Raw genomic sequence first — 25,458 nt, 5'->3', positions numbered from 1 at the left:
GTGACGCGCCGCACCAAGCGGGATCTCCTGCGGTCCAATCCCGATTCATGGAAGGACAAATGTAAGGAGCTTCTAGACCTGATCTACGAGCGCGAGGACTCCGAACCCTTCCGGCAGCCTGTCAATCGAGTGTCCTACCCAGTGAGTGCCCTCGTGGTGGTGGTGGTGGTCCGCAGAGGGGGTCATTTCGGGGGGAATACAGAGGGACATCTCGGGTCACAATGCAGAAGGATGGAGGTGTGAGGTGAATGGGGTCATAGTCGGGGAATTTGGTGAGCTGCCTCAAAGAAATGCCCAGAAAGGTCAGTAGCAGCGGATGGCCTGACACAGAGAGAATACCTGAGGAAAATGGATCATGATCCTACTAACCTCTGCTTCTGAAAATGCTATTTGCCTGACCGCCATCCTATTCTGGTGCCTTCAGCCAGTGCTGGGACAAGGTCTTGTAGCACCCAAAGTGCGCCCCCCTATCATGAGGTGAGAACTGCCTCACCGGCTCTGACTCTGGGCCGATATGTACTGATTATGTCTTCCTCCATGCTTCTCCTGGCTCAGCAAGTCACAGTGTTACAGCCAGAAAACTAGCATTTTCAGAAGGTGAGGATTTGGCAGCAAAAATATTTCTACCATTACAGACTTCCTTGAAGCTTGACCCAAAGTACAACTTTTTTTGTATAGAGTTTAGGAAAAGGGGTCACATTTTTGTTGTTGGTGTCCCCATTGGGGAGATTCCTGCTCACTTCTTATACTGTGACCACAGAGGAAGTAAGAGGGACCTCAGACAGACACACATTACATGACAATCCATTGGTGCTCTGATGAGAAATACTCACCTCCTGTCCTGGTGACCACAGAGTGATGAGAAATACTCACTTCCTGACCTGGTGACCACAGAGTGATGAGAAATACTCACCTCCTGACCTGGTGACCACAGAGTGATGAGAAATACCTCCTGACCTGGTGACCACAGAGTGATGAGAAATACTCACCTCCTGACCTGGTGACCACAGAGTGATGAGAAATACCTCCTGACCTGGTGACCACAGAGTGATGAGAAATACTCACCTCCTGACCTGGTGACCACAGAGTGATGAGAAATACCTCCTGACCTGGTGACCACAGAGTGATGAGAAATACTCACCTCCTGTCCTGGTGACCACAGAGTGATGAGAAATACTCCCTGACCTGGTGACCACAGAGTGATGAGAAATACTCACCTGACCTGGTGACCACAGAGTGATGAGAAATACTCACCTCCTGACCTGGTGACCACAGAGTTATGAGAAATACTCACCTCCTGATCTGGTGACCACAGAGTGATGAGAAATACTCACCTCCTGACCTGGTGACCACAGAGTGATGAGAAATACTCACCTGACCTGGTGACCACAGAGTGATGAGAAATACTCACCTGACCTGGTGACCACAGAGTGATGAGAAATACTCACCTGACCTGGTGACCACAGAGTGATGAGAAATACTCACCTGACCTGGTGACCACAGAGTGATGAGAAATACCTCCTGACCTGGTGACCACAGAGTGATGAGAAATACTCACCTCCTGACCTGGTGACCACAGAGTGATGAGAAATACTCACCTGACCTGGTGACCACAGAGTGATGAGAAATACTCACCTGACCTGGTGACCACAGAGTGATGAGAAATACTCACCTGACCTGGTGACCACAGAGTGATGAGAAATACTCACCTCCTGACCTGGTGACCACAGAGTTATGAGAAATACTCACCTCCTGACCTGGTGACCACAGAGTGATGAGAAATACTCACCTCCTGACCTGGTGACCACAGAGTGATGAGAAATACTCACCTCCTGTCCTGGTGACCACAGAGTGATGAGAAATACTCACCTCCTGACCTGGTGACCACAGAGTGATGAGAAATACTCACCTCCTGACCTGGTGACCACAGAGTGATGAGAAATACTCACCTCCTGTCCTGGTGACCACAGAGTGATGAGAAATACTCCCTGACCTGGTGACCACAGAGTGATGAGAAATACCTCCTGACCTGGTGACCACAGAGTGATGAGAAATACTCACCTCCTGACCTGGTGACCACAGAGTGATGAGAAATACTCCCTGACCTGGTGACCACAGAGGAAGTAAGAAGGATCTCGGTAGGGACACCTATATTACAATACAATCCATTGGTGCTCTGATGAGAAATACTCCTCACCTCCTGACCTGGTGACCACAGAGTGATGAGAAATACTCACCTGACCTGGTGACCACAGAGTGATGAGAAATACTCACCTCCTGACCTGGTGACCACAGAGTTATGAGAAATACTCGCCTGACCTGGTGACCACAGAGTGATGAGAAATACTCACTTCCTGACCTGGTGACCACAGAGTGATGAGAAATACTCACCTCCTGATCTGGTGACCACAGAGTGATGAGAAATACCTGTCCTGGTGACCACAGAGTGATGAGAAATACTCACATCCTGTCCTGGTGACCACAGAGTGATGAGAAATACTCACCTCCTGTCCTGGTGACCACAGAGTGATGAGAAATACTCACCTCCTGTCCTGGTGACCACAGAGTGATGAGAAATACTCACCTCCTGTCCTGGTGACCACAGAGTGATGAGAAATACTCACCTCCTGACCTGGTGACCACAGAGTGATGAGAAATACTCACCTCCTGACCTGGTGACCACAGAGTGATGAGAAATACTCACCTCCTGACCTGGTGACCACAGAGTGATGAGAAATACTTCCTGACCTGGTGACCACAGAGTGATGAGAAATACTTCCTGATCTGGTGACCACAGAGGAAGTAAGAAGGATCTCAGTAGGGACACCTATATTACAATGGAAACGTTTGACATCGTAATAAATACTTCCTGTCCTAGTGACCACAGAGAAGAGGGATCTCCACAGGAACACCCTCATTACAATAGAAAAGGGATTTTGCTTCCTTTAGACTTGCTGGGGAGCGCTGGACGCATTAGACTTGCTGGGGAGCGCTGGACGCATTAGACTTGCTGGGGAGCGCTGGACGCATTAGACTTGCTGGGGAGCGCTGGACGCATTAGACTTGCTGGGGAGCGCTGGACGCCTTAGACTTGCTGGGGAGCGCTGGACGCATTAGACTTGCTGGGGAGCGCTGGATGCATTAGACTTGCTGGGGAGCGCTGGACGCATTAGACTTGCTGGGGAGCGCTGGACGCATTAGACTTGCTGGGGAGCGCTGGACGCATTAGACTTGCTGGGGAGCGCTGGACGCATTAGACTTGCTGGGGAGCGCTGGACGCATTAGACTTGCTGGGGAGCGCTGGACGCATTAGACTTGCTGGGGAGCGCTGGACGCCTTAGACTTGCTGGGGAGCGCTGGACGCATTAGACTTGCTGGGGAGCGCTGGACGCATTAGACTTGCTGGGGAGCGCTGGACGCATTAGACTTGCTGGGGAGCGCTGGACGCATTAGACTTGCTGGGGAGCGCTGGACGCATTAGATTTGCTGGGGAGCGCTGGACGCATTAGACTTGCTGGGGAGCGCTGGACGCATTAGACTTGCTGGGGAGCGCTGGACGCATTAGACTTCCTGGGGAGCGCTGGACGCATTAGACTTGCTGGGGAGCGCTGGACGCATTAGACTTGCTGGGGAGCGCTGGACGCATTCGACTTGCTGGGGAGCGCTGGACGCATTCGACTTCCTGGGGAGCGCTGGACGCATTAGACTTCCTGGGGAGCGCTGGACGCATTAGACTTCCTGGGGAGCGCTGGACGCATTAGACTTGCTGGGGAGCGCTGGACGCATTAGACTTGCTGGGGAGCGCTGGACGCATTAGACTTGCTGGGGAGCGCTGGACGCATTAGGTTTCCTGGGGAGCTCTGGACGCCTTAGACTTGCTGGGGAGCGCTGGACGCCTTAGACTTGCTGGGGAGCGCTGGACGCCTTAGACTTGCTGGGGAGCGCTGGACGCCTTAGACTTGCTGTGGAGCGCTGGACGCCTTAGACTTGCTGGGGAGCGCTGGACGCCTTAGACTTGCTGGGGAGCGCTGGACGCATTAGACTTGCTGGGGAGCGCTGGACGCATTAGACTTGCTGGGGAGCGCTGGACGCATTAGACTTGCTGGGGAGCGCTGGACGCATTAGACTTGCTGGGGAGCGCTGGACGCATTAGACTTGCTGGGGAGCGCTGGACGCATTAGACTTGCTGGGGAGCGCTGGACGCATTAGACTTGCTGGGGAGCGCTGGACGCATTAGACTTGCTGGGGAGCGCTGGACGCATTAGACTTGCTGGGGAGCGCTGGGCGCATTAGGTTTCTTGGGGAGCGCTGAACGCATTAGACTTGCTGGGGAGCGCTGGACGCATTAGACTTGCTGGGGAGCGCTGGGCGCATTAGGTTTCTTGGTGAGCGCTGAACGCATTAGACTTGCTGGGGAGCGCTGGACGCCTTAGACTTGCTGGGGAGCGCTGGATGCCTTAGACTTGCTGGGGAGCGCTGGACGCATTAGACTTGCTGGGGAGCGCTGGACGCATTAGACTTGCTGGGGAGCGCTGGACGCATTAGACTTGCTGGGGAGCGCTGGACGCATTAGACTTGCTGGGGAGCGCTGGACGCATTAGACTTGCTGGGGAGCGCTGGACGCATTAGACTTGCTGGGGAGCGCTGGACGCATTAGACTTGCTGGGGAGCGCTGGACGCATTAGACTTGCTGGGGAGCGCTGGACGCATTAGACTTGCTGGGGAGCGCTGGACGCATTAGACTTGCTGGGGAGCGCTGGACGCATTAGACTTGCTGGGGAGCGCTGGACGCATTAGACTTGCTGGGGAGCGCTGGACGCATTAGACTTGCTGGGGAGCGCTGGACGCATTAGACTTGCTGGGGAGCGCTGGACGCATTAGACTTGCTGGGGAGCGCTGGGCGCATTAGGTTTCTTGGGGAGCGCTGAACGCATTAGACTTGCTGGGGAGCGCTGGACGCATTAGACTTGCTGGGGAGCGCTGGACGCATTAGACTTGCTGGGGAGCGCTGGACGCATTCGACTTGCTGGGGAGCGCTGGACGCATTCGACTTGCTGGGGAGCGCTGGACGCATTCGACTTCCTGGGGAGCGCTGGACGCATTAGACTTCCTGGGGAGCGCTGGACGCATTAGACTTCCTGGGGAGCGCTGGACGCATTAGACTTGCTGGGGAGCGCTGGACGCATTAGACTTGCTGGGGAGCGCTGGACGCATTAGACTTGCTGGGGAGCGCTGGACGCATTAGGTTTCCTGGGGAGCTCTGGACGCCTTAGACTTGCTGGGGAGCGCTGGACGCCTTAGACTTGCTGGGGAGCGCTGGACGCCTTAGACTTGCTGGGGAGCGCTGGACGCCTTAGACTTGCTGTGGAGCGCTGGACGCCTTAGACTTGCTGGGGAGCGCTGGACGCCTTAGACTTGCTGGGGAGCGCTGGACGCCTTAGACTTGCTGGGGAGCGCTGGACGCATTAGACTTGCTGGGGAGCGCTGGACGCATTAGACTTGCTGGGGAGCGCTGGACGCATTAGACTTGCTGGGGAGCGCTGGACGCATTAGACTTGCTGGGGAGCGCTGGACGCATTAGACTTGCTGGGGAGCGCTGGACGCATTAGACTTGCTGGGGAGCGCTGGACGCATTAGACTTGCTGGGGAGCGCTGGGCGCATTAGGTTTCTTGGGGAGCGCTGAACGCATTAGACTTGCTGGGGAGCGCTGGACGCATTAGACTTGCTGGGGAGCGCTGGGCGCATTAGGTTTCTTGGTGAGCGCTGAACGCATTAGACTTGCTGGGGAGCGCTGGACGCCTTAGACTTGCTGGGGAGCGCTGGATGCCTTAGACTTGCTGGGGAGCGCTGGACGCATTAGACTTGCTGGGGAGCGCTGGACGCATTAGACTTGCTGGGGAGCGCTGGACGCATTAGACTTGCTGGGGAGCGCTGGACGCATTAGACTTGCTGGGGAGCGCTGGACGCATTAGACTTGCTGGGGAGCGCTGGACGCATTAGACTTGCTGGGGAGCGCTGGACGCATTAGACTTGCTGGGGAGCGCTGGACGCATTAGACTTGCTGGGGAGCGCTGGACGCATTAGACTTGCTGGGGAGCGCTGGACGCATTAGACTTGCTGGGGAGCGCTGGACGCATTAGACTTGCTGGGGAGCGCTGGACGCATTAGACTTGCTGGGGAGCGCTGGACGCATTAGACTTGCTGGGGAGCGCTGGACGCATTAGACTTGCTGGGGAGCGCTGGACGCATTAGACTTGCTGGGGAGCGCTGGACGCATTAGACTTGCTGGGGAGCGCTGGACGCATTAGACTTGCTGGGGAGCGCTGGACGCATTAGACTTGCTGGGGAGCGCTGGACGCATTAGACTTGCTGGGGAGCGCTGGGCGCATTAGGTTTCTTGGGGAGCGCTGAACGCATTAGACTTGCTGGGGAGCGCTGGACGCATTAGACTTGCTGGGGAGCGCTGGGCGCATTAGGTTTCTTGGTGAGCGCTGAACGCATTAGACTTGCTGGGGAGCGCTGGACGCATTAGACTTGCTGGGGAGCGCTGAACGCATTAGACTTGCTGGGGAGCGCTGGACGCATTAGACTTGCTGGGGAGCGCTGGACGCATTAGACTTGCTGGGGAGCGCTGGACGCATTAGACTTGCTGGGGAGCGCTGGACGCATTAGACTTGCTGGGGAGCGCTGGACGCATTAGACTTGCTGGGGAGCGCTGGACGCATTAGACTTGCTGGGGAGCGCTGGACGCATTAGACTTGCTGGGGAGCGCTGGACGCATTAGACTTGCTGGGGAGCGCTGGACGCATTAGACTTGCTGGGGAGCGCTGGACGCATTAGACTTGCTGGGGAGCGCTGGACGCATTAGACTTGCTGGGGAGCGCTGGACGCATTAGACTTGCTGGGGAGCGCTGGACGCATTAGACTTGCTGGGGAGCGCTGGACGCATTAGACTTGCTGGGGAGCGCTGGACGCATTAGACTTGCTGGGGAGCGCTGGACGCATTAGACTTGCTGGGGAGCGCTGGACGCATTAGACTTGCTGGGGAGCGCTGGACGCATTAGACTTGCTGGGGAGCGCTGGACGCATTAGACTTGCTGGGGAGCGCTGGACGCATTAGACTTGCTGGGTAGCGCTGGACGCATTAGACTTGCTGGGTAGCGCTGGACGCATTAGACTTGCTGGGGAGCGCTGGACGCATTAGACTTCCTGGGGAGCGCTGGACGCATTAGACTTGCTGGGGAGCGCTGGACGCATTAGACTTGCTGGGGAGCGCTGGACGCATTAGACTTGCTGGGGAGCGCTGGACGCATTAGACTTGCTGGGGAGCGCTGGACGCATTAGACTTGCTGGGGAGCGCTGGACGCATTAGACTTGCTGGGGAGCGCTGGACGCATTAGACTTTCTAGGGAGCGCTGCCTTTTCAGCGAGTTCTTGACTTTTTCAGTTTGTGAAAGTGACATAGCACCGTGTAGAAGAATTTGCTGATGTTTCTCTAAGTTCTCTCCTGTCCTTGTCTGCAGGATTACCAGGACATCATAGAGACCCCAATGGACTTCAGCACTGTGAAGGCCACATTAGAAGGCAGCAACTACAGCGACCCCCTAGAGTTCTCCCGAGACGTCCGGCTGATCTTCAGTAACTCCAAGGCTTACACTCCTAATAAGAAGTCCAGGGTAAGAAGAGTAACATCACAGGAAGTATGGGAGATGTTTGTTGCTGGAGGCCTCCAGCCTGTTACCTTCCATGGTTGGAGGCCACCAGCCTGTTACCTTCCATGGTTGGAGGCCACCAGCCTGTTACCTTCCATGGTTGGAGGCCACCAGCCTGTTACCTTCCATGGTTGGAGGCCACCAGCCTGTTACCTTCCATGGTTGGAGGCCACCAGCCTGTTACCTTCCATGGTTGGAGGCCTCCAGACTGTTACCTTCCATGGTTGGAGGCCTCCGGCCTGTTACCTTCCACAGTGTTCTCTTCCCCCTCCATAGCGTTCTCTCCCCCCTCCATAGCGTTCTCTCCCCCCTCCGTAGCGTTCTCTTTCCCCTCCATAGCGTTCTCTCCCCCCTCCATAGCGTTCTCTTCCCCCTCCATAGCGTTCTCTCCCTCCTCCATAGCGTTCTCTCCCCCCTCCATAGCGTTCTCTCCCCCCTCCATAGCGTTCTCTCCCCCCTCCGTAGCGTTCTCTCCCCCCTCCGTAGCGTTCTCTTCCCGCAGGACACTCCTCTGATGAAGTCCGCTCAGTTTGTTCCTAATCTCCTAACGTTTTGTCGTCAGATCTACAGCATGACTCTGCGATTATCCGCCCTGTGTGAGGCGTACATCAAGGACATCATCTCCGACTACAAGCTGGCCATGCAGTTACAGCAGCGCAAGAGGCAGCGCTACAGGAAGCGGATCCACAGCAGCAGCAGCAGCTCCAGGTCCAGCAGCCGAGGTTTGAGGTGAGACGCCAAGAAACCTTTGTGGGTGTTTTAACGCAGGGGTCTCCAAACTACGGCCCAGGGGGCCACTTCCGGCCCACAGCAAGCATCCGTGGCATATTCTCAGACACGGTATCGATATCAATGCACAGACTGAGGTTTCATATTGGTTGGTTTTCGCTTCTGATGGGGCCCCTGATCTTCTGGGGCTTGGAAGTGTGGAAGACTTCTGATGTCATGGGGGCTCTGATGTCATGGAGAGGCTTTTGATGTGAATGACAGGCCTCTAATGGGATGCAGAGGCTTCTGGTGGGACGGAGAGTGTTCTGGTGGGACGGAGAGGCTTCTGATGGGACAGAGAGTGTTCTGGTGGGACAGAGAGTCTTCTGGTGGGACAGAGAGTCTTCTGGTGGGACAGAGAGTGTTCTGGTGGGACGGAGAGTGTTCTGGTGGGACGAAAAGGCTTCTGGTGGGACGGAGAGGCTTCTGGTGGGACAGAGAGGCTTCTGGTGGGACGGACAGGCTTCTGGTGGGATGAAAAGGCTTCTGGTGGGACGGAGAGGCTTCTGGTGGGATGAAAAGGCTTCTGGTGGGACGAAAAGGCTTCTGGTGGGACGGAGAGTCTTCTGGTGGGACGAAAAGGGTTTGGATGGGAGGGAGAGGCTTCTGATGTTATGGGAGGGGAGTCTAATATGGAGAGGCTTCTTATTTGATGGAGGCAGCTTGGGATGGAGAGGCTTCTAATGTGATGCAGAAGCTTCTGATGGGACAGAGAGGCTTGTAATGGGATGTAGAGGCTTCTGGTGCCACAGAGAGGCTTTTGATGTGATGCCGGGAGTCTAATATGGAGAGGCTTCTTATGTGATGGCGGCAGCTTGGGATGGAGAGACTTCTGATGTGATGGAGAGGCTTCTGATGTGATGGAGAGGCTTCTGAAGGGAGGGAGAGGCTTCTTATGGGATGGAGAGGCTTCTGATGGGATGGAGAGGCTTCTGATGGGATGGAGAGGCTTCTGATGGGATGGAGAGGCTTCTGATGGGATGGAGAGGCTTCTGATGGGAGGGAGAGGCTTGTAATGGGACAGAGGCAGCTTGGGATGGAGAGGCTTGTAATGGGACAGAGGCAGCTTGGGATGGAGAGGCTTGTAATGGGAACGGAGAGGCTTCTGGTGCCACGGAGAGGCTTTTGATGTGATGGAGAGGCTTTTGATGTGATGGAGAGGCTTGTGATGGGAACGGAGAGGCTTGTGATGGGAACGGAGAGGCTTGTGATGGGATTGAGAGGCTTGTGATGGGATTGAGAGGCTTTTGATGGGATGGAGAGGCTTGTGATGGGATGGAGAGGCTTCTGGTGCCACGGAGAGGCTTGTGATGGGAGGAAGAGGCTTCTTATGTGATGGAGAGGCTTCTGATGTAACTGAGTAGCTTGTGATGGGATGGGGGTTCTGACGTGAAGTTATTTCTTTGAGTGTGTAAATTTTTTTTAGTTTTTATTTATTCATTTCTAAAACTGATTCTTTTATTGGCCCCCAAATGTTTATAAATTCTACAGTGTGGCCCTCATAAGTTGGGAGACCCCTGTTTTAAAGGTATATTTGAGGGGACTGTCACCTGATCCAGCAGGAAGCAGATTGGTTAACCATTAAAACCAAATATTCCCGGAGCTGCCACCAAATACAAATCCATCTCACAAACTTCTACTATTGCACCACCTTCACCACCTGCACCACCTTCACCACCTGCACCACCTTCACCACCTTCACCACCTGCACCACCTTCACCACCTGCACCACCTTCACCACCTGCACCACCTGCACCACCTTCACCACCTTCACCACCTGCACCACCTTCACCACCTGCACCACCTGCACCACCTTCACCACCTGCACCACCTTCACCACCTTCACCACCTTCACCACCTGCACCACCTCCGAGAACTGACCAATAAGTAAGATTGGTCAGGTAGTGCCTTGCCTTTTAATTATGTCTCCACGGATCCCTCCAGATGTATATAACCGCTCTCCACCCTGAAGAGTCCAGAGCCAGCTCTTCCTTGGTAAATATCACTCACAAAAAATGTTAAAGAACATGCTCTGTATATACCGGGAATACTTTCTGGATGCTCTGTATATACCGGGAATACTTTCTGGATGCTCTGTATATACCGGGAATACTTTCTGGATGCTCTGTATATACCGGGAATACTTTCTGGATGCTCTGTATATACCGGGAATACTTTCTGGATGCTCTGTATATACCGGGAATACTTTCTGGATGCTCTGTATATACCGGGAATACTTTCTGGATGCTCTGTATATACCGGGAATACTTTCTGGATGCTCTGTATATACCGGGAATACTTTCTGGATGCTCTGTATATACCGGGAATACTTTCTGGATGCTCTGTATATACCGGGAATACTTTCTGGATGCTCTGTATATACCGGGAATACTTTCCGGATGCTCTGTTTATACCGGGAATAGTTTCCGGATGCTCTGTATATACCGGGAATACTTTCTGGATGCTCTGTATATACCGGGAATACTTTCCGGATGCTCTGTATATACCGGGAATACTTTCTGGATGCTCTGTATATACCGGGAATACTTTCTGGATCCTCTGTATATACCGGGAATACTTTCTGGATGCTCTGTATATACCGGGAATACTTTCTGGATGCTCTGTATATACCGGGAATACTTTCTGGATCCTCTGTATATACCGGGAATACTTTCTGGATGCTCTGTATACCGGGAATACTTTCTGGATGCTCTGTATATACCGGGAATACTTTCTGGATGCTCTGTATACCGGGAATACTTTCTGGATGCTCTGTATATACCGGGAATACTTTCTGGACGCTCTGTATATACCGGGAATACTTTCTGGATCCTCTGTATATACCGGGAATACTTTCTGGATGCTCTGTATATACCGGGAATACTTTCTGGATGCTCCGTATATACCGGGAATACTTTCTGGATGCTCTGTGTATATACCGGGAATACTTTCTGGATCCTCTGTATATACCGGGAATACTTTCTGGATGCTCTGTATATACCGGGAATACTTTCTGGATGCTCTGTATATACCGGGAATACTTTCTGGGTGCTCTGTATATACCGGGAATGCTTTCTGGACGCTGTGTATATACCGGGAATACTTTCTGGATGCTCTGTATATACCGAGAATACTTTCTGGATGCTCTGTATATACCGGGAATACTTTCTGGATGCTCTGTATATACCGGGAATACTTTCTGGATGCTCTGTATATACCGGGAATACTTTCTGGATGCTCTGTATATACCGGGAATACTTTCTGGACGCTGTGTATATACCGGGAATACTTTCTGGATGCTCTGTATATACCGGGAATACTTTCTGGACGCTCTGTATATACCGGGAATACTTTCTGGACGCTGTGTATATACCGGGAATACTTTCTGGATGCTCTGTATATACCGGGAATACTTTCTGGACGCTGTGTATATACCGGGAATACTTTCTGGATGCTCTGTATATACCGGGAATACTTTCTGGACGCTCTGTATACACCGGGAATACTTTCTGGATGCTCTGTATATACCGGGAATACTTTCTGGATGCTCTGTATATACCGGGAATACTTTCTGGATGCTCTGTATATACCGGGAATACTTTCTGGATGCTCTGTATATTTCATTGCCCCCTCAGCATCACATCCACATTAGCAAACCTGTTACTTCCGGTTTCCGGGTACAGCGCAATGACGTTGCATAGCTCCACCCCCGATGTGTTTCGTCACACCCCTCATGTGGGGAAGAAAGGTTGCCGACTGTTTCCATGACGATGCTAATCGATTAAATAAACACCCGGACACAGGACTGTTTGCACTCTAGCACTTTGTTTTGGATTTTTCGGTATATTATATATTTATGATCATATTTTGGGTCTGGATGAATTTTTATGTACGTTTTGTAAATTATAAGTTTGACGGGAGTCACTTTGGGTGGGGGGCCCATGGAACACAGCTCCCTTTGGGTGGGGGGCCCATGGAACACAGCCCCCTTTGGAGAGGTGGGGAGACCCCTGTCTCAGCTCCCCATATCCCTCCTATGTGTAAGTCACCCTGTGCCTGGTAGGGGTGCAGGGTGATCTGTCCTGATATTGTGTAGACATGTATAGGTGGGGGGGGGTGTTCTTTGTTTAATGCCAGGTGGTTGTCCCATTGTTCTATTGTGTCTTGCTTGGCAGCAAACTATTATGGGATGTATGTTTTTGTGTATTGGTTTGGTGGGGGGTGTTTCCGGCAGCCCTTCCCCCTGATGGGACGGCCTGCTGATGTGTTTCCTGTTACTGTGGGTATTGCCCCGCCCTGTGTATATATCTTGTTTCTGTGTTAATATAAAGTAGTCTACTTCCTGTTTTAATACAAGTCTGGTGCTGTCCATTTCCTGTATGGTCAGCGGTGGGGCCCGGGGATCTGTGTTGGGACAGGGAAGCGGGAGTCGGAAATACCCCAGTGCAGTCGGGGCCCGGGGATCTGTGTTGGGACAGGGAAGTGGGAGTATAACGGAAATACTCGAGTGCAGTCGGGGGCCCGGGGATCTGTGTTGGGACAGGGAAGTGGGAGTCGGAAATACCCGAGTGCAGTCTGGGGCCCGGGGATCTGTGTGGGGACAGGGAAGTGGGAGTCGGAAATACCTGAGTGCAGTCGGGGGCCCGGGGATCTGTGTTGGGACAGGGAAGTGGGAGTCGGAAATACCTGAGTGCAGTCGGGGGCCCGGGGATCTGTGTGGGGACAGGGAAGCGGGAGTCGGAAATACCTGAGTGCAGTCGGGGGCCCGGGGATCTGTGTTGGGACAGGGAAGTGGGAGTCGGAAATACCTGAGTGCAGTCGGGGGCCTGGGGATCTGTGTGGGGACAGGGAAGTGGGAGTCGGTAATACCCGAGTGCAGTCGGGGGCCCGGGGATCTGTGTTGGGACAGGGAAGCAGGAGTCGGAAATACCCCAGTGCAGTCGGGGGCCCGGGGATCTGTGTTCGGACAGGGAAGCGGGAGTCGGAAATACCCCAGTGCAGTCGGGGGCCCGGGGATCTGTGTTCGGACAAGGAAGTGGGAGTCAGAAATACCCCAGTGCAGTCGGGGGCCCGGGGATCTGTGTGGGGACAGGGAAGCGGGAGTCGGTAATACCCGAGTGCAGTCGGGGCCCGGGGATCTGTGTTGGGACAGGGAAGCGGGAGTCAGAAATACCCCAGTGCAGTCGGGGGCCGGGGATCTGTGTTGGGACAGGGAAGCGGGAGTCGGTAATACCCGAGTGCAGTCTGGGGCCCGGGGATCTGTGTTTGGACAGGGAAGCAGGAGTCGGAAATACCCCAGTGCAGTCGGGGGCCCGGGGATCTGTGTGGGGACAGGGAAGTGGGAGTCGGAAATACCCCAGTGCAGTCGGGGCCCGGGGATCTGTGTTGGGACAGGGAAGTGGGAGTCGGAAATACCCCAGTGCAGTCGGGGCCCGGGGATCTGTGTTGGGACAGGGAAGCGGGAGTCGGAAATACCTGAGTGCAGTCGGGGCCCGGGGATCTGTGTTGGGACAGGGAAGCGGGAGTCAGAAATACCCGAGTGCAGTCGGGGGCCCGGGGATCTGTGTGGGGACAGGGAAGTGGGAGTCGGTAATACCCGAGTGCAGTCGGGGGCCCGGGGATCTGTGTGGGGACAGGGAAGCGGGAGTCAGAAATACCCCAGTGCAGTCGGGGGCCCGGGGATCTGTGTTGGGACAGGGAAGCGGGAGTCGGAAATACCCCAGTGCAGTCGGGGCCCGGGGATCTGTGTTGGGACAGGGAATTGGGAGTCGGTAATACCCGAGTGCAGTCTGGGGCCCGGGGATCTGTGTGGGGACAGGGAAGTGGGAGTCGGTAATACCCGAGTGCAGTCTGGGGCCCGGGGATCTGTGTGGGGACAGGGAAGTGGGAGTCGGAAATACCCGAGTGCAGTCGGGGGCCCGGGGATCTGTGTTGGGACAGGGAATTGGGAGTCGGTAATACCCCAGTGCAGTCGGGGCCCGGGGATCTGTGTTGGGACAGGGAATTGGGAGTCGGTAATACCCCAGTGCAGTCGGGGCCCGGGGATCTGTGGTCGGACAGGGAAGCGGGAGTCGGTAATACCCGAGTGCAGTCGGGGGCCCGGGGATCTGTGTTGGGACAGGGAAGCGGGAGTCGGAAATACTCGAGTGCAGTCGGGGGCCCGGGGATCTGTGTTGGGACAGGGAAGCGGGAGTCGGAAATACCCGAGTGCAGTCTGGGGCCCGGGGATCAGTGTGGGGACAGGGAAGCAGGAGTCGGAAATACCCCAATGCAGTCGGGGGCCCGGGGATCAGTGTTGGGACAGGGAAGTGGGAGTCGGAAATACCCCAGTGCAGTCGGGGCCCGGGGATCTGTGTTGGGACAGGGAAGTGGGAGTATAACGGAAATACCCCAGTGCAGTCGGGGGCCCGGGGATCTGTGTGGGGACAGGGAAGTGGGAGTCGGTAATACCCCAGTGCAGTCGGGGCCCGGGGATCTGTGTTGGGACAGGGAAGCGGGAGTCGGAAATACCCCAATGCAGTCGGGGGCCCGGGGATCAGTGTTGGGACAGGGAAGTGGGGAGTCGGTAATACCCGAGTGCAGTCGGGGGCCGGGGATCTGTGTGGGGACAGGGAAGTGGGGAGTCGGTAATACCCGAGTGCAGTCGGGGGCCCGGGGATCTGTGTTGGGACAGGGAAGTGGGAGTCGGAAATACCCGAGTGCAGTCGGGGGCCCGGGGATCTGTGTTGGGACAGGGAAGTGGGAGTCGGAAATACCCCAGTGCAGTCGGGGGCCCGGCCCCGTTACAATAAGTATACACGTTGGGTATATAAGAGCGTATCTGTAGCACATATGAATGATTTTTATTGGCCGCGCAGGTTTATGTACATTATTGAGCTGCGCTTATATACAGTTTATAGCCATCTTAGGGCCGGCCATATATGAGTCGATTTCCAGAACGATTTTTCGTACGAAAATCGGACCTAAGAATAATCGACCGATTTTCACTCTGTTAGTGGGGCGATGGCACCGGCCGATTTTCGTGGATCCTCCCCATTTCGTTTATCGGGCATGTTGGAAAATTCTTGAAAAATGACCGATGTTCAAAATCATTGGTGGCGCCATCGGATTACAGAATGAACAGCGTTTTCGATCGAAAAATCGTTCGGAATTCGACCCGTGTAGGGCCTGCTTATGTCTGTGAGGGTGTCTGATACTTCCCAACCTATTATTGGGGGTTTCAGCTGTTCCTGAAAGTGGAGTTACACCCAAAAGTAGAAGCTCCACTTTTCTGCCTCCTTCCCCCCTCCTTTGGCACCTTTTGGCGGGGGGGGGGGAGCAGGTTCCTGTTTTTGACAGCTACCCGCTCCCACTTCCAGCTGATTTCACTACGGGAAACTGAGCCGGAGGTTTTGTACCCCCCCCGGAGCCCTCTGGGACACTTCCAAGGTCCCAGAGGACTGCAGCCCATTCACAAAGCGCAGTGGGAAACCAGCGGTGAAGCTGCAAGGCAAGGTTTCCCTTAGTCAAGATGGCGGCACCAGCACCTGACAGACGATTGATGAATCGGGGACACCGCTGGTTGCAAGTACCTACCTTACTAGGTCAGCAGCCACAGTATTTGTAGCGGCTGACTTTGAATTTTTTTTTTGGGGGGGGGAGTTGGCGGGAGCCGAAATTCCGCTTTAATAGGTTGACGCTGAGCGTTTGGCAGTGACACGCCTTCTACTCCTTTAGAAGCCGCCTGCAGACCGGCGAGGGTTGTCCAGTCATGTCTGGACATGTAAAAAATATATATAAAACATCAAAACAGCGCAAATATTATAACAAAAATAAACATACATTGCAGCGAAAAAATTAAATAAATGATAATTAATAAAAAAATGAAAATGAATAAGTCCCACCCCAAATCAATAAAGTGAATAATAAAAAGAAAAAAATAATAAAGTCCTTTTCCAAAAAAACATTTTTGACCCGAAATAGCACTCAAATACCACACCGCACTCACCAGATATTGGTGAAAAAAACACCTTTTAGGGTTTTTTTGGGGATCCTAGACCCAGTCAATACGCCTCCAATCACCAGATATTTTGGATCTCCCCTCCTCCAGACAGGAATATAGCCAAAACGTTTTCTTGGAGAGTGGTGTCTGCTGACCCTGGAGGCGGGCTATATTCCTGTCTGGAGGAGGGGAGATCCAAAATATCTGGTGATTGGAGGCGTATTGACTGGGTCTAGGATCCCCAAAAAAACCCTAAAAGGTGTTTTTTTTCACCAATATCTGGTGAGTGCGGTGTGGTATTTGAGCGCTATTTTGGGTCAAAAGTTTTTTTGTTTTTTTTTTTTGAAAAATACTTTGATTTATATTTTTTTATTTTTCACTTTATTGATTTGGAGTTGGACTTGTTAATTTTAATTTTTTTTTATATTTTATTAATTATCATTTATTTAATTTTTCACTGCAGTGTATGTTTATTTTTGTTATAATATTTGCGCTGTTTTGAGGTTTTATATATATTTTTTGGTGTTTACATTAATGAGCAGCAGCATTTATTTATTTATTTAGTATATAATTTATTATTATTTATTTATTTAGTATATAATTTATTATTATTTATTTATTTAGTATATAATTTATTATTATTTATTTATTTAGTATATAATTTATTATTATTTATTTATTTAGTATATAATTTATTATTATTTATTTATTTCGTATATAATTTATTATTATTTATTTATTTCGTATATAATTTATTATTATTTATTTATTTAGTATATAATTTATTATTATTTATTTATTTAGTATATAATTTATTATTATTTATTTATTTCGTATATAATTTATTATTATTTATTTATTTCATATATAATTTATTATTATTTATTTATTTAGTATATAATTTATTATTATTTATTTATTTAGTATATAATTTATTATTATTTATTTATTTAGTATATAATTTATTATTATTTATTTATTTAGTATATAATTTATTATTATTTATTTCAGGTACTTCTATAGCGCCGTCAATGTACTCTGCGCTTTACATATATATTGTACATTCCCATCAGGCCCCGCCCCCGAGGAGCATACAATCTAATGTCCCTAACTCACATTCATACATACACATACTAGGGACAATTTAGACAGGAGCCAATTAACCTCCCAGCATGTCTTTGGAGTGTGGGAGGAAACCCACGCAGGCACAGGGAGAACATGCAGACTCCAGGCAGGTGGTGCCGTGGTTGGGATTCGAACCAACGACCCGAGTACTGCCAGGCGGAAGTGCTGACCATTTAGCCGCTGTGCTGCCGAAATTTCCCGGTTTTGGCGCCGGTGATTTTTGTCTAATGTTTGGACATGTGACCACTCTGTGATGTCACTTGCTGCCCTGTGATGTCACTTGCTGCCCTGTGATGTCACTTGCTGCCCTGTGATGTCACTTGCTGCCCTGTGATGTCACTTCCTGCCCTGACTCTTTCATCTCGCCTCGTTTGCCACCTTTGCCTACAGGTTGGTTGTTCTGTTTTCTGCCACAAGTAATGGATTTCTTGTTTTCTAGTCCAAAGCCAAAGCCCAGAAGAACGCCCCAGAAAGTGAATCAGAACTCCGCCCTTCCTCTCTCCAGGAGCTCCTCTTCCTCCTCCTCCTCCTCGTCTGAAAGTAAGTCCAGGGCGCGGCCATTACTGACTCCATGTTACCTCCTCTTATGTACAGTCTGATGTGAGCGCCAAACCAGCATTCAAGATACCAAGTTCTGAAATCAAGGGGGTGTTTACCAAAGGAGAAGCCAATAAACACCAAGCAAATCATTTGTTGTTGGGGGTTTTACAGTGAAAGGCATCAGATTGATGCTGCAGTGAAGTTCTCTGCATGTCTGGGTGAGCATTGTGCAGCTTGTTGGCCTCTTCCCATTGACATCCTATATTCTCATCTCTCTTTAGTGTCCGATTCTCCCGCTGAACCCGACAACCTCTCCGCTGGCGAGGAAACGGAGAAGCAGCCATCATCTTCCAAAGAACAGAACAAAAATGACTCCGAGCCAGAACCAGCAAGCAGCACGAAGAGCAGAACCTCCCCTGCGAAGGGTAATAAATGGAACCACCTCTTAGCCAATCGTGAGGGAAGAGGTGGTACATTGTTGGGTCTACAGGAAGGGGGTTCTTAGTTGGACCTGTGAGGAGAGAAGGGAAGAAAAAGTTCTTAGTTGGGCCTGTGAGGAGGGGAGGGCCATGGTGGGGTATGTAGTGAGGAGAAGACCTTGGTTGGGCTTACGGGGAGGGGAGGTAGTTAGGCTGATGGAAAAGTGGGGTACCTAGCTGGGGATGTAGACAGAGAAGGTACTTGGTAGGGTCTTTGTAGAGAAAAGGTTCATAACTGAAACTTTGTAGAGGGGAGGTACTTAATGCGGCTGGTGGGGAGGGAGGGGAAGAAAAGGTACTTTGGGCCTATTGGGAGGGGAGGGACCTAGTTGGGTTTACTAGGAAGGGAAATACATTTGGGGGAATGTGGGGAGGGGAAGGCCTTCAGTGAGGAAGTGTACTTAGTTGGACCTGTGAGAAGGAGAGGTACTTAATTGGGCCTGTGGGGAGGAAAAATACTTAGATGGACCTTTGAGGAGTTGAAGCACTTAGCTGGACCTGTGAGATACTTAGTTGGACATTTGAGGAGGTGAGGTACTTAGTTGGACCTTTGAGGAGGTGAGGTACTTAGTTGGACCTTTTGAGGAGGTGAGGTACTTAGTTGGACCTTTTGAGGAGGTGAGGTGCTTATTTGGACCTTTGAGGAGGTGAGGTACCTAGATGGACGTTTTAGGAGGTGAGGTACCTAGTTGGATCTTCGAGGAGGTGAGGTACCTAGTTGGATCTTTGAGGAGGTGGGGTACCTAGTTGGACCTTTGAGGAGGTGAGGTACCTAGTTGGACCTTTGAGGAGGTGAGGGGCCTATTTGGATGTTTTAGGAAGTGAGGTACCTAGTTGGATCTTCGAGGAGGTGAGGTACCTAGTTGGATCTTTGAGGAGGTGGGGTACCTAGTTGGACCTTTGAGGAGATGTGGTACTTAGTTGGAAATTTCAGAAGGAGAGGTACTTACCTGGGCTTGTGAGATGAAAAGATACTTAAACTGGGCCTATGGGGACAGGAGGTTCTTAGGTGGACCTTTTCAGAAGGGGAGGAATGTAGTAAAGCCTATGCGGAGGTGACTTACCTACTTGGACCTTTGAAGAAGAGAGGTACTAACTTTTGCCTGTGAGAATGAGAGGTACTTAGATGGAGACAGGAGTTTCTCAGTTCGACTTTTGAGGAGGGGAGCTTCTTACTGGAAATTGGTTTTGGCAGGGGTTACCTATTTGGGCCTGCAATTAGGGGAGGTACTTGGTTGTATTTATGTTGGGGTTCTTGGTTTGACCTTTGATGAGGGCTGGTCATAGTTTCTCCTTTTGAGAAATAAAAGTACTTTGTTGGGCCTGTGGGGACAGGAGGAGGTTCTTAGACTTTTGAGGAGGAGAGCAACTTAGTTGAATCCATGGGAAAGGGAGATCCTTAGCTTGTCTTTCGAGAAGGCAGTGGTGTACTTTTCTGGGCCTGCGAAGAAGAGAGGTACTTAGTTGCGTCCATGTTGAGGGGAGGTTCTTAGTTTGACTTGTTGAGGTGGAGAGGCACGTAGTTGGGCCTACAGAAAGGGGAGGTACTTGTTTGGGCCTACGGAAAGGGGAGGTGCTTGGTTGTGCCTACGGAGAGGGAAGATACTAAACTGGGCCTGTGAAGAGGGGGAGGTATTTAGTTGGGCCTGTGGGGAGGGGAGGTTCTTAGTTTGACCTTTTGAGGTGGAGCGGTGCGCAGTTGGGCCTACAGAAAGGGGAGGTGCTTGGTTGGGCCTACGGAAAGGGGAGTAGCTTGGTTGGGCATACGGAGAGGGAAGATACTAAACTGGGCCTGTGAAGAGGGTGAGGTATTTAGTTGGGTCTGTGAGGAGGGGGACGTATTTAGTTGGGCCTGTAGGGAGGTTCTTAGGTTGACCTTTTGAGGTGGAGAGGTACCCAGTTGGGCCTACAGAAAGGGGAGGTGCTTGGTTGGGCCTACGGAAAGGGGAGTAGTTTGGTTGAGCATATGGAGAGGGAAGATACTAAACTAGGCCTGTGAGGAGGGGGACGTATTTAGTTGGGCCTGTAGGGAGGTTCTTAGGTTGACCTTTTGAGGTGGAGAGGTACCCAGTTGGGCCTACAGAAAGGGGAGGTGCTTGGTTGGGCCTACGGAAAGGGGAGTAGTTTGGTTGAGCATATGGAGAGGGAAGATACTAAACTGGGCCTGTGAGGAGGGGGACGTATTTATTTGGGCCTGTGGAGAGGTTCTTAGTTGGACCCTGAGGATGGGAGCTATTCAGTTGGGTTTGTTGATCACTAGTAGTCCAAATGGGATGAGACAGTGATGCAGAGACTCCCTTACGTTTGTCAGTGTGTGTGTTCCTCTACAGATCCTTGGGCAGGTGAACCATTTCTGATTGCAGGAATTGATCATCTTCCCCATAAGTGTTGTAGTTGCATTACACTTTGTTTTGTCCTCTGCATTTAACAAGAGAATTTCTTTGTCTCCCAGTGGAACACACCAATGGTCCTCTTGTGAACGGGAATGGAGGAGACACACCAAAAGCCAGAAGAAGAGTCCTGAGTTCCTCAGATGATGAAAGCTTGGCAGAACCACAAGAGAAGATGCAGAATGATGATAATAAAGCTGAGAAAGAGAAAGATGCAAGCAAACCCTCCCGCTGCCCTTCTGTAAGAGACTCGGAGTCCAGCTCAAGTTCAAAGAGCGAGTCTGAATGTAGTTCGGACTCCGATTCCTCCATGAAATCTGACCAGGACTACGTAGACGGTGATCACGATTACACCAAGGTGGCACGGACGAAACTTAAGCGCAAACTTCCCGAGACCACCGGCGACAAGAATCCTAAAAGAAAAGGACGGGGACGCGGTAGGGGGCGAGGGAGGGGCCGGGCCAAGGGTTACAGTTTAAGAGGGGTAGAAGCCAAGAAAGGACGAGGTAGAGGCCGGGGACGAGGCATGAGCAAAACCCCGCAGAGCCCAGCGGTAAAGATGTCCGACGAGGACGCCGGTGACGAGGACGAGGCAGACGATGATGGAGAAAGCGATTTCGTAGAGCGAGAAAGAAAAAAGCGGCGTATAAACACCAGAAACCAAGGCCGAAGGACTGTGCTGTACAACGACGACGACTCCGACATCGATCACGAGGTTCTGCTGCAGTTCGACGATCCTTTGAACCTTGGTACGTCCAGGTCGGGGCGTGTGCGGAAGATGACGGAGAAAGCCAGAGTCAGCCACCTGATGGGATGGAACGGGTGACGCCGAGAGCCGCCATGCTTTTTATTTTCTTAATAATTTAAAGGGTCTATCAGCCGCAGGGATTTCACCAGAACAAAATCCTCGGTGGATCGTCTTAGGACATCTCTGCTCTTTACGGTGGTGCTTTTTTTCCTTTTCATTTTTTTTTTTTTTTCGATGCAATCGCTCAAAGTATTATCCAGTCGCATTTTTAAGGGCAGCCTTATTTATAGGGGTCTCTCCGGACCCCACAGCCACAACACTATGGTATAAGGTGCCGCTTTCCATACCAGTGATCTTGACACCTTTTTTATGGTGATAGCTTTTGTGTGTGTAATATAGAGTTAAGCACCTTTTTATAGAGATTTTATACGGTTTTGTGACGCTTCGAGTACAGAGAACGATATTTTTTTGCACAAGATACCAACCCTGATGGCAGCTGTCAATGTGTTTACACTTTCTAAATCTTGGGGATCTCCGTGACGTGGAACCTCGGATGCCAAATGTTACTTTTCCCGCTGCCTTGTTCCATGTCGTGTTGTGGCAGCTGGGATTCCATAGATGTCTTTCCTATCCTTTTAGCATTCATAGTATTTGTGCCTTTGTTATACCCCCCCCCCCCTCCAGCATTCATCATACTCGTACAGAATCTGCCAATCCAGTTTTCCTCCAGTTCACAGCCATTTTAAGTTGCAGCCTCTAACTACCTCGGAAGTGTTAGTGGACACAGGCGGTGAGCGGTATTCCAGAATGCTCTGCGTTTTGCCCATTCTTTGGTCACGTGCCGGTGGAAGCATGTCCGATATCAGGATCAGGTCCAAAAATGAAGCAGCACTCCTGACGGTGCTTGATCCTTCGGTTATTGGGCGCTCTCCAGCGGGTGGTGCCATGGCAGAACCAGAGAAGAAGATACAAAGCCACCGGTATTTATTATGAAGACCAAAAGAAGGCCAACAGGGTCACATCCTCAAGACAACATGTGGAAGTGACCCTCGAGGCCCCGAAATGTTGGTTGACTTCACAATTAATCTGTGATAGACATTTATGTGGAGTGCCGGTGACTTTGTATCTTCCATATTGGGATCCTATGCGATGTACTGCACTGGGTTTACTTCTGTGTTTGCACTCTGGAGATGCTTGTGAAGGACGTAGTGTGAGATTTGTTTAGTCACGTCATTATTTATTGTATTTTTTTACCTTTTATTTACCAATTCCATATATTGTCCTCTTAGCAGGGATATTCATAGAACAACAAAAGCCTGGTGCTCTTCTCAGAGGCTTTAACAGATTCTATATGTAGAGATGATGCAGCTTTGTAATTCGTCTCTTTGTGTGTGTGCAGAGTGCGGTTGGTCGATCTTTAAATAACGGACAGAGTAGTTTCTTTTTGCTTAGTTTATTGGCGGCTCGCTCTTTTGCGACCCTTAGAAGGTTCCTTAACAGGTCTGTGTTCATTGGTGCTTGCTCTTGAGGGACTTTCGGAAGGTTCCAAGACAGGCTGGAGTTATTGGTGGCACACTTTTCTTGGACCCTCAGAAAGTTCCTGGACAGGCTGGAGTTTATTAGAGGCTCAGCCTCGTGGGGATCCTTGGAAGATTCCCAGACAGTCTGGAGATTGTAGGTGTCTCGTGGGGACTTTCATAAGGTTCCTGGACAGGTCTGAGTTTTTTGGTAGCTCATTCTTGGGGGACTTTCAGAAGGTTTTCTGACAGGCTAGAATTATTGGCAACTCATTCTTATGGGAACCTCAGAAAGTTCCTGGACAGGCTGGAGTTTATTGGGGGCTCACTCTTCTAGGACTTTCAGAAGGTTCCTGGAGAGGCCAGAATTAATTGGTGAGATGCTGTCTGTGGGAACCCTCAGATAGTTCCAGGATAGTCCTTAGTTTTATGGTGGCTCACTCTTGTCTGACTTTTTGGGAGATTCCTGGACAGGCTGGAGATTATAGACATCTCACCCTTGTGGGGACCTTCAGAAGGCTCCTGGACAGACCAGATTTATTGGTGGTTCATTTTTGGGGTTCTTTCAGTAGGTTTTTTTTTAGACAGGCTGGAGTTATTGGAAGCTCACTCTTGTGGGACCTACAGAAAGTTTCTGGACAGGCTGGAGTTTATTGGAGGCTCAGTCTTGAGGGGACCCTTGGAAGATTCCCAGACAGGTTGGAGATTAAAGGCGCCTCGCCCTTGTGGGGACCTTCATAAGGTTTCCTGGACAGGTCAGAGTTTTTTGGTGGCTCATTCTTGGGGGACTTTCAGAAGGTTCTTGGGCAGGCTAAAGTTAATTGGTGAGCCACTCTTGTGGGAACCCTCAAATAGTTCCGGGACAGTCCTTTGTTTATTGGTGGCTTACTCCTGTGTAACCCTCAGAAAGAAAGGCTGGAGTTTATTGGAGGCTCAGTCTTATGGGACTTTTAGAAGGATCTTGTACAGGCCAGAGTTGATTGGTGGGCCACTCTTGTAGGAACCCTCAGATTGATTATTGGTGAACTTCTATTGTGGGACTTTTCAGAGGACTCCCAGACAGGTTGGAGTTTATTGGTGCGTTGCTCTTGTGAGATTTCAGAAGGTTCTCGGGCAGGCCAGAGTATATTGGCGGCTCAAACTTATGGGTCTTCCAGAAGGTTCCCAGACAAGCAACAAGTTTACTGGAGCCTTGCTCTTGTGTGGCCCTTGGAAGGTTCCCTAACAGGCTGGTGTTTGCACATCGCGGTTCTCCTGCAATACGTTGCTTGGATTGAATTGTCTTTTCCTGCTGCTCAATAGATGTGTAGTACATCTGCCTGGAGAAGGCTCGGTGCCTCCAGTACTAGAGGCTTTTCTCCAACATATGGTGCTTATGAACAATCTTTTATTCATTGTTTGACTTGAAAGGGCTTCCTGATGCATTCCCAGCCACGAGCCTCCTGTGCACCTTTGTCTGGTCACTTCTCTGCCGTCTTTTCCTCCATATAAACAAAGCTTTTGTATGACTTTGTTACACTCCGGAGCGGCTCCATATAGCGCGGCCCACGCTCGCGTGACATTCCTTTGCAGTGAGTTGGCATTCCAGCAAAATGAACTTCAATAAGACCTGCAGATCTTCAGTTCTTCTGTTTTTAAAACCAGCTCAATGTTTAGCACAGATAAATCCAGAAGAGAATTTAATGGATGTTTACTGATGTTTACATGTACATAGACTTGTTAGGATGAAACACTTCCCCATATTTCCTGCCACTAGGCATGCACCGCATTTTTCATCTGGGCTTCCAGTTGCTAAAATGATCAAACAGATCAAGTTAACTTGCCAACACTTTTTTTCCTCGTCGCCGAAAAACGTTCTGGTGATCAGTTGCCTTGAACCCTTAACTTGGTTGAAATTTGCTGGAAACTGCTGAGTGTATGCCCAGTATTTACTTGTTCTTGCCATTGGACCCAGATATACGGACTTGTTTTTTTTTTTAAGGGCTGTCAGACATCGCGGCATCTTCTCTCTCTGCTGTTTATGTGTCGCTGTAGAGCGATTCCTGTGCCCCCTGAGTCTCTGTACCATTTAGGACACTTGGACTGAGCATAGGCCATGAAAGCCAAGAGGAAGCTAGATCGTTGGTCAATAAACCCTGCAAATGCTGAAACTTTGAACTTTTCTTGTCCTTTTTGGCTCGTAACTCACGATACGACC

At 50.9% G+C, this 25,458-nt stretch overlaps 1 protein-coding gene across 1 annotated transcript; it reads left to right on the top strand.

Moving 5' to 3' along the window:
• Positions 1 to 25,418, top strand: LOC149427415 (bromodomain and WD repeat-containing protein 3-like; the record flags this gene model as incomplete). The annotated part of the gene is made up of 6 exons (XM_089668065.1): positions 1 to 141; positions 7,525 to 7,677; positions 8,276 to 8,442; positions 18,027 to 18,127; positions 18,409 to 18,552; positions 21,059 to 25,418. Coding segments are annotated over 6 exons (1,470 nt in total), but the record flags the coding sequence as incomplete, so codon positions are not given.
• Between the last annotated feature and the right edge of the window lie 40 nt (positions 25,419 to 25,458).

The sequence above is a fragment of the Staurois parvus genome, unplaced genomic scaffold (assembly GCF_062004578.1).
Source record: "Staurois parvus isolate SC_StPar_1 unplaced genomic scaffold, SC_StPar_1.0 ptg003787l, whole genome shotgun sequence".
Lineage (NCBI taxonomy): Eukaryota > Metazoa > Chordata > Amphibia > Anura > Ranidae > Staurois > Staurois parvus.
The sequence above is the reverse complement of the archived record's forward strand: the minus strand, read 5'-3'. Positions and strand labels throughout refer to the sequence as shown.